Here is a 10,038-nt window from a genome sequence, read left to right as displayed (position 1 = left end):
AATGTAACTTTTAGCCAATTAGTCTGTGTACCTTGCCCATGTGTGAAAGGGCTCCTTCAACACCTTATTAAAATGAAGTTGAGTGGGGTTCAGAACCAGTGTGCTCTCTTTGAGTGGAGTGTCGTAAGGCAGGAAGATATTTTGATCGGCCCTGCAAATCCATTCAGAGGGCAATGCTGCTCCAGTAGTCTTTTTCCCGTCCCCTTTTCATCATCATTATAAATAGTGGATGTCCCACAGACCAGTGGGAAATGGAGAGCATCTTATACCAGCTTTAGATTCAGGGCTAAAGCCTCGCTCCATCACTTGTACCGTTTTTAAAAAGTTACTCAATCTTGAAATAAACAGAACTCTCTGAAACGGCGAGATGATAGATTAACAGATTGAGGAGAGGGGAGGGTAGAGGGGGACAGGATCCAGGGACTCAGTTTAAACAGTGCGACACCTTGAAAAGGGAGCTCCGACGAAGGGTTATCTAGACTCGAAACATTGGCTCTATTCTCTCTCCGCAGATGCAGTCAGATCTGCTGAGATTTTCCAGCATTTTCTGTTTTTGCATAGAAGATAAGAGGAGGCCATTCGGCCCTTCGAGCCTGCTCCGCCATTCATCGCAATCATGGCTGATCATCCAACTCAATAGCCTAATCCTGCTTTCTCCCATAACCTTTGATCCCGGTCACCCCCAAGTGCTATATCTAGCCACTTCTTGAACACATTCAATGTTTTGGCATCAACTACTTCCTGTGGTGTTGAATTCCACAGGCTCACCACTCTTTGGGTGAAAAAATGTCTCCTCATCTCCGTCCTAAACAGTCTACCCCGTATCCTCAGACTGTGACCCCTGGTTCTGGACACTCCCACCATTGGGTATATCCTTCCTGCATCTACCCTGTCTAGTCCTGTTAGAATTTTATAAGCCTCTATGAGATTCCCCCCTCATTTGTCTGAACTCCAGTGAAAACAATCCTAACCTCGTCAATCTCTCCTCATACATCAGTCCTGCCATCCCCGGAATCAGCCTGGTAAACCTTCGCTGGATTCCCTTGAAAGCAAGAACATTCTTCCTCAGAAAAGGAGATCAAAACTGCACACAATATTCAATATTTTGTTTCTGATTGGGCCAGAAACCATAGCAGATAAGTGTCATTATAGATAATAATTTATTCGTGTGATTTTATTGGCTGTTTCAGTCACCTGAGGGGCGTCTGAGAGAAACTCCACAGTTCTTTCTCTCTTAAGTCATGGGTATTTTCTCCAAGGAGATTATAGGGTTGTAGATGCGGGTGAGAAACGGCCAGAGGTTCTTTTTGTCCAGAGGATGTGAATCCATCCCTTATTGTCTTCGAGAAGGTGGTATCAAGCTGCCTTCTTGAACCGCTGCAGTCCAGGTGGTTAAAACCTGACTATCCTTTAAATTCTGTGGGTTCATGTAGGAGCAACACTCGAAGTTACCACATGGGCATCGTAGGAAGTGTCCAGTGATGTCTCCTGTGCTTCAACTCTACAGCTATCTCTGTGTGGAGCCATTAGAATAGAATATGTATATCTATATCAGCATGTGAGGGTGTTCCAGGGTTTTAATCCAGGGACGGTGAAGGAATGGCAATAAAGTTCCAGGTCAGGATGATGTGTGACCTGAAGGAGAACTTGTATATGCTGGTGTTCCCATGTATCTGCTGCCCTTGTCCTTCTAGGGTTTAGAAGGTGCTGCCGAAAGTGGCTTGGTGAGTTGCTGCAGTGCATCTTAGAGGTGGTGCACACTGCTGCCACTGTGCATCGGTGATGGAGGGAGTGAATGTTTAAGGTGGTGAATGTGCTGCCAATTAAGTGGGCTGCTTTGTCCTGGATGGTGCCAAGCTTCTGGAGCTGAAAAATGAAGGAATGAAGAAGTGTTTCACCCAACCCTCGTTGTGTGAGGCAGGCTTGATGAACTAGCCTCTTCCTGACCATCACTTTGTTTGTTTGTAACTCTTACCCTCACCAATGCACCCCTGTCCTTCCAACTGGATTCTCCACAAGTTTCGAACACTGGAATGAAACTTAGCACAAACATAACTCTGGCTTTGGTCAGACAGTAAGATCTTTGTCGGGATATAGAAACCTTACGTGACAGGATAAGATTTCACCTAGTGCTTACTCAGGCTTTTTCTCCCTGAGGGAGAGTGCAAGAGGACAGCGGGAACTCTCAGATCATGCAACAAATTTGATGTAAGAAGTGTAAACAGAGTTCACAAAAACTCAGTGAAAATAGTCCTGCAGAATATTGTGGAAATCATTGAGAAATAATGCACATTAAGGAAATCAAATATAGATGTATATATTCTATTCTAATGGCGCTACACAGAGATAGCTGTAGAGCTGAAGCACAGGAGACATAATTGGACACTTCCTGCAATGCCCATGTGGTAACTTGGAGTGTTGCCCCTGCATGAACCCACAGAATTTAAAGGATAGTCAGGTTTTAGCACGCAGGCTGATGCAACACCTGAATAATAAAAAATAAAAACAGAAATGGTTGGAAATTCTCTCGAGGTTGGGAAGCATCTGCAGAGAGAGAGAGAGAGAGACAGAGTTAATACTTCAGATCAATGACATTTCATCAGATCACTGAGTTGGGAAGACCAGGATACACGAATCATAGAATTATAGAATCCCTACAGTACAGAAGGAGGCCATTCGGCCCATTGAGTCTGCACTGACCACAATCCCACCCAGGCCCCATCCCTATCCCCATACTTGTGTGTCTGCCAGGATAGTGGTGTACCTCATGGTGCAGACCACCATCGATGACATGCACATAGCTCACAGGTCCCCTACCTCAAAGGGTAGCGATAGCATGACTGCAAAGGGTCACCATTCTCACAGTGCAGTTAGTGAAGCTCAGTGAAAGCCTGTATTCCTGACAGCAGCAACAATGCTTCTTTCCTGCGATTCTCACCATCTCCATGGCACACCACAGGCTGGCACAGGGTGGCAAAGTTTATCGGTTCTATACGCAGCTCATGACCCCCTTCTGCCATCTCACCATGTGAGCTCCGAGGGCCTTTGATAAATGCCATGGGACCACACCCACTCTGTGAAGCAAGTCACTCAGCTCTTGAAGAAGTGATGAATTACTTTGGTCACTCAGGGAGCGCGTGCCTGAGGGAGGGTCTCCATTTTTGTGATGTGTGCAGCATTTTCCACAACCTCACAATTATGAGGATCCAGCCACCACCTGCTGGGACCCAGAGGCCACATCAGGTGGAACTCAGTGGAATGAGAGGGACCACTTGTGGCACGGTGGCACAGTGGTTAGCATACTGCCTCACAGCACCGGGGACCCGGGTTCAATTCCCACCTCGGGTCACTGTCTGTGTGGTGTTTGCACGTTCTCCCCATATCTGCGTGGGTTTCCTCCGAGTACTTAGGTTTCCTCCCACAGTCCATGGATGTGCAGGTTAGGTGGATTAGCCATGACAAATTGACCCTTGTCAGGAGGGCCAGCAGGATAAATATGTGGGGATAGGGCCTGGATGGGATTGTGGTCGGTGTAGCCTAATGGCCTCCTTCTGCACTGTAGGGATTCTATGACCAGATTACACAACCAACATGGGCCCAACTACTTTTACAGAACGTCCATTTCAGAAATTTATTTCTGGGGTGTGGGTGTTGCTGGCTGGCCAGCATTTATTGCTCATCCTTAGTTACCCTTAAGGTGGTGGTGGTGAGCTGCCTTTTTGAACCACTGCAGCCCCTGAGATATAGATACACCCACAGTGCCGTTAGGGAGGGAGTTCTAAGATTTTGACCCAGCGACAGTGAAGGTATATTTCCAAGTCAGGATGATGAGTGGCTTGGTATTCGCACGTATATGCTTTTCGAGATGGTAGTAGTCATGGGTTTGGTGAGTTGTTGCAGTGCATCGTCTAGACAGTACACACGGCTGCCACTGTTTGTCAGCGGTGGAGGGATTGAATGTTTGTGGAAGTTGTGCCAAGGGCCTGCTTTGTCCTGGATGATGTCCAGCTTCTCGAGTCTTGTTGGAGTTGAAGTCATCCAAGCAAGTGGAGAGTGTTCCATCACACTCCTGGCTTGTGCCTTGTGGATGGTGAACAGACTTTGCGGGGGGTGGTTGGGGTGAAGTGACCCACAACTGAAAAAAGACCTTCACGCCTATTTTGTGATTTCTTGGTGTAGAAAGCCATTTAAAAAATGAAGTCGAAGTTATCATTAATCCGAAAGATGATGGGCAACAAAAGACCAGCTGGCCTATCAAGCCTTCCCCACACTCATGAAGGCTGATGCACAATGAGTCAACACTTCTCACCCACCTCCCCGCCACTTGATGCCACACAGCTGTGTAACTCATCTCAACTGAGTGACAACAAAACTAGGGAAGGAAGTACTCTGAAAAGATCCTCACCAAACCCCCTCAGGAGACGTTTAATATGTGTAGAATTCTACAAATTTATCTTGAAAAGTGACAGACGGAGTTAAGTGAGCATGAAGGATGCATAGAGAAAACGAAATAATTCTGCTAGTTCGTCATAAACCGAAAGCCGAAAGAAGCTCTTCCCATTATTCAGTTTGTGAACCGGGGGGCAGGGGGTTGTTATTCTCAATGCTTTAGCAAATCTCTATTTGAAATCAATGTATTTATAACCTGTAAGTGTAACCTGCAGAATAATCATCTCCAGAAATCAACACACCCCATGAGGCAACACATTCCGAGTGGTTACACTTGCAGGTTATAAATACATTGATTTCAAAGTGAAAACAGCTTCTCACTAATGCTTGAATCAGAATATCAAAAATGACTCATTTTGGCGGCACAGTGGTTAGCACTGCTGCCTCACAGCATCAGGGACACAGGTTCGAATCCCGGCTTGGGTCGCTGTCGGTGTGAAGTTTGCACATTCTCCCCGTGTCTGTGTGGGTTTCCTCCGGGTGCTCCGGTTTCCTCCCACAGTCCGAAAGATATGCTGGTTAGGTGCATTGGCCATGCTAAATTCTCCCTCGGTGTACCAGAACAGGCGCCGGGGTGTGGCGACTAGGGATTTTCACAGTAACTTCACTGCAGTGTTAATGTAAGCCTACTTGTGACACTAAAAAATAAATTATAAACTTTAAAACTTTAATGAGAACACCTTCTTCCAGTGACACTGCATTCAGCTTTCCTTATAAACTGTGGCACTGCTCCACTTCAACCCCAGAGTTTTAGACTGAGATCATTTTGAGCCCCTTCCCACCACCCTTACCTACCCCTGCCCAATCAGTGTCCCCCAGTCAGTCTGGCTGAGATTGGGAACAGATTGCAGAGTAATCTCCAGAAATCAACACACCCCATGTGGCAACACATTCCAAAACTAAGCCACTCAACTACTTCTACAGTTTTAAATATTGGGGAACTGGCATGACTTTGGAATCATAGATCTTTCTCAAATAGTCAACACTCATCAAAGTATAGAATCCTTACAATGCAGAAGGAGACCATTTGGCCCATCGAGTCTGTAGCGACTCTCCGACAGAGCATCCCATCCAGACCCCGCCCACGTAACCCCAAGTATTTACCTCACTAATTTACACACCTCGGGACACTAAGGGACAATTTAGCGTGGCCAATCCACCAAACCTGCATACTTGGGACTGTGGGAGGAAACCGGAGCACCTGGAGGAAACCCACGTAGGCACGGGGAGAACGTGCAAACTCCGCACAGACAGCGACTCAAGCCGGGAATTGAACCCGGGTCCCTGGCGCTGTGAGGCAGCAGTGCTAACCACTGTGCCACCAAAGAACGTATGGGTCCTACTGAAGCTGATGTATTTGCATATGGGTTGCAGGGTGCTACAGTTACAGCATCTAAAATTGATGGGATGTGGGTGTCGCTGGCTGGGCCAGCATTTCTTGCCCATCCCTGATTTGCCCTTGAACTGAGTGGCTTGCTTGACCATTTCAGATGGCATTAAAGCAACTTCATTGCCGCAGACCTCAATTCACTTGCAGGCCAGGCAATCGACAACTGTTTCACGCTCATCATCAGGCTCTTAATACCCAGAGTTTTTTATTGAATTCAAATTTCACCATCTGCTATGGTGGGATTCGAACCCTTGTCGCCAGAGGATTACCCTGGGGTGCTGGATTACTAGTCGAGTGAAAATACCTAAACGCCACTCCCAATTTAAAATCACATTGCACCAACCTGACATGGATGATCATGGTCTTTTTCCACACTTCCTTGCAAATTCCCCTCCCTTTCCTGAGCTTTGCGATAAAATAAGACTAAACAGCTGCGTCCAATTGCTGTGCTGCAGTTTGGCTTCCGATCGCCCAGTGCCTATTAGAAACCACAATATACTGGTCTATTATCCTGTTGCCAGCTAATTACTTGAATTAGTAATTTGGTATATTCCATTCAGAAAACACTGGTGCTACATAAACTTCAGCCCTAAGTGAAAAGTGAAAGGGAGTGAACAGAAAGTTTGTACCGGAATCATTAGAAACTAGGTCACAATTGTTCTTTGATTACACCTGGAGTAATTGGACCAGCCTATCACACTTCATATCATGCTGGGATACACCACCGAAATTAACCAGCCATAAAAAAGGCTGGTATCCTAAGAGGTTACAGGACGTGTGACAATCCTGAGCTTAATGATTTATTCCCAACAACAGGGCAACTGCAAAAAAACATACACACACACTCAAAACGACTGCCGGCATGGAGACTTGTGGAACACCTTTCCTTCTTCACATAGCCTTCCAGACACAAAAACAAAAACGCATTTACGTTCCAAGTAACACAACAAAATCCAACAGAAAGACATGGGACGGAATTTTACCACCTCACCCGCCCTGGAATCGGGTCGGACGCAGCTCGTAGAACGGAATTCTGTGTTGGCCTCGGGTGGGATTTGACGAGCCTCTCCCAAGCAAGGTCATAAAATACCGGCCGTGATCTCAGGGTTGTTACCTAACAGAGATAACAAAGAACAGAGAAAATTACAGCACAGGAACAGGCCCTTTGGCCCTCCAATCCTGCACCAACCATGCTGCCCGTCTGAACTAAAACCCCCTACCCTTCCGGGGACCATATCGCTCTATTCTCATCCTACTCATGTATTTGTCCAGACGCCCCTTAAAAGTCACTATCGTATCTGCTTCCCCTACCTCCCCCGGCAGTGAGTTCCAGGCACCCACCACCCTCTGTGTAAAAAAGCTTACCTCATATGGTGTCTTGGCGTTTATTGGTAGGGGGATTGAATTTAGGAGTCGTAGCGTTATGTTGCAACTGTACACAACTCTGGTGCGGCCGCACTTGGAGTACTGTGTGCAGTTCTGGTCCCCACATTACAGGAAGGATGTGGAGGCTTTGGAGAGGGTGCAGAGGAGGTTTACCAGGATGTTGCCTGGTATGGAGGGGAGATCCTATGAGGAGAGGCTGAGGGATTTGGGATTGTTTTCGCTGGAAAGGCGGCGGCTAAGAGGGGATCTTATTGAAACATATAAGATGATTAGAGGTTTAGATAGGGTGGATAGTGATAGCCTTTTTCCTCTGATGGAGAAATCCAGCACGAGGGGGCATGGCTTTAAATTGAGGGGGGGTAGTTATAGAACCGATGTCAGGGGTAGGTTCTTTACCCAGAGGGTGGTGAGGGATTGGAATGCCCTGCCAGCATCAGTAGTAAATGCGCCTAGTTTGGGGGCGTTTAAGAGATCCGTAGATAGGTTCATGGACGAAAAGAAATTGGTTTAGGTTGGAGGGTCACAGTTTTTTTTTTTAACTGGTCGGTGCAACATCGTGGGCCGAAGGGCCTGTTCTGCGCTGTAATGTTCTATGTTCTATGTTCATACATCTCCTTTAAACATTGCCACTCGCACCTTAAACCTATGCCCCCTCATAATTGACTCTTCCACCCTGGGGGAAAAACTTCTGACTATCCACTCTGTCCATGTCCCTCATAATCTTATAGACTTCTATCAGGATGGTAACAAATTTATTCAATCTTGCTCTTTCAGTTTGTGACATCAATGAAACAACTCATTCCGTGACAACCATACAGCAGGTATCAATTATGTTGCATGCAAGGAATATAAATATATGTATATAAAACTCATGGAAATTTCTCTTCTGTATTACTGAATCTATATCCAGCCTCGTTAAAATTATATTTGAAGAACAAGTTTAAATTTTTGATTACAGTTCATTCTGCAACTACACGTTTTGTAACCTCAACAGTTTGTGTCACAAAATTAGAGTGAAACAAGAATGTGGGAACAGGAGTCGGCATTTAGCCCCTCGAGCTTACCCCTACATGCAGTGAGATCAAGGCTGACGTACAACCTAACTCCATATATACCTGCCTTTATCTCATGTCCCTTAATACCTTTAGAGAACCTATCAATTTCAGTTTTAAAATTAACAATTGACAGCCATTCGCAGAAGAGAGTCCCAAACCAAAGCCATCCTTAAAGGTAATCCGAGTCAAATTTTTAGACCCTGCCCTGAGTTCCAGCCTCCAGCCCTGAGTTCGACCAATGTGAGTACCTTTCTTTCCATCTGTCTTACTATTCCTCTTAATATCTTGAAAATTTCCAGCAAATCACCCTTTAACTCTTTACATTCCAGGGAATACAATCTTAGTTTGTGCCATTTTGCCTCATAATTTAACCCTTGGAGCCGAGGCATGATTCTAGTAAATCCAAGGCCTTCTTTCCTTAGGTGTGATGCCCAGAACTACTCGGCACACTCCAGGTGAGGTCTAACCAGGGCTTTGTATAGCTGAAACTACTCCTTTGTATTCTAATCCTCTAGATCTAAAGGCTAACATCCCTTTCTGATTATTGCTGATGTACAATTAATTGTTACATTATATATTCCCTACAAAACCTGATCAGCATATTTCAATACCACCTTGTGCAACAATATAAGCAATTTGACTTTCAGAAAGCAAAGTGTCATCAAACGTGGGCAGCCTTATCCCTTTTCTTTTTAACTGATGGTCTTCTAATCATAGAATCATAAAATCCTTACAGTGCAGGAGGCCATTCGGCCCATCGAGCCTGCACCAACTACAATCGCACCCAGGCCCTATTCCTGTAACCCCACATATTCACCCTGCTGATCCCCTGACACTAGGGTCAATTTAGCATGGCCAATCCACCTCTTTGGAGTGTGGGGGGAAACTGGAAGAAACCAACGCAGACATGGGGAGAATGTGCAGACTCCACACAGTACGGCGTTTCATACAGATACAGATAAGATTGACACAGATAAGGTTGATACAGATAAGATTGACACAGATACAGACAAGATAAGATACAGATTAAGATGCAGATCTCTGCCAGCTACAGCAGTCAAAAGAAGTGAGTTAATGAAATAAAGCACATCCGTTTTTGTTCATGCTATCGTCTAGTTTTGAATGGTTGCAAAGGGTATTTAATAATCTCACTAGCAATTGGAACATGCATGCATGGAAAACACATTTTTAAAAAACAAAACCAAAGTTTAAAATGAGGCAATGGTGCTTTTAACAGACGAATAACATGCTGTTAATGCCTCTGTTGGTTGCCAAGGAGTTCTCAATTATTTAGAATGAAAGGGTCACAACCTTCGAAATGTCAATCAGAAACCTGTCTTTTCAAATGTATAAAAATTGCATGCAGGATGTGGTACAGATCCTCTTAAGCAACCAGTCATGAATCTTTTCTCAATATGACCTGCCCTCTTTGTCTACGGGATAGATGTAGGTTGGCTTAATCATAGATTTGCCAAACAAAAAAGCTCTTTTCACATTTAGCACGGGTAAATTCCACAATTGCAATTTTGGAACAAATACCTCACTGAATTGACAAGACATCCTTGAGACCAACATTTGGAAGCGAGTTTTGTTTTAAAAAATACAGACTGGGGCTTTTAATGCTCTTCACAGCACTTGCGGTCCTTCTATAATAGATGCTTCTAGCTCTTAGTCTGTAATGTGAGTGACCTACCAGGGGTGAAGGCGTTTCTCCTCAGGCTTTTGGGCTGGATGGAGAGAGACATCTTCTGTGCTATG

The 10,038-nt window shown here is 45.2% G+C and overlaps 1 protein-coding gene across 1 annotated transcript in view; it reads right to left on the bottom strand.

Moving 5' to 3' along the window:
- Positions 1–2,391: 2,391 nt before the first annotated feature.
- The window catches only part of aebp2 (AE binding protein 2), a 110,494-nt gene continuing 102,847 nt past the window's right edge, over positions 2,392–10,038 (bottom strand). Inside the window, exons 9-10 of the mRNA XM_078205543.1 lie at positions 6,831–6,953; positions 2,392–2,485 (exon numbers count right to left, since the gene is read on the bottom strand). Coding sequence (XP_078061669.1) covers positions 6,950–6,953 — 4 coding nt within the window. The 3' untranslated portion in view covers positions 2,392–2,485; positions 6,831–6,949. The remainder of the gene's footprint in view (positions 2,486–6,830; positions 6,954–10,038) is intronic.

Source organism: Mustelus asterias, unplaced genomic scaffold (genome assembly GCF_964213995.1).
Source record: "Mustelus asterias unplaced genomic scaffold, sMusAst1.hap1.1 HAP1_SCAFFOLD_808, whole genome shotgun sequence".
In the NCBI taxonomy this organism is placed as follows: domain Eukaryota; kingdom Metazoa; phylum Chordata; class Chondrichthyes; order Carcharhiniformes; family Triakidae; genus Mustelus; species Mustelus asterias.
Note: the sequence above shows the minus strand (reverse complement) of the source record. Positions and strands in the feature narration are given on the sequence as shown.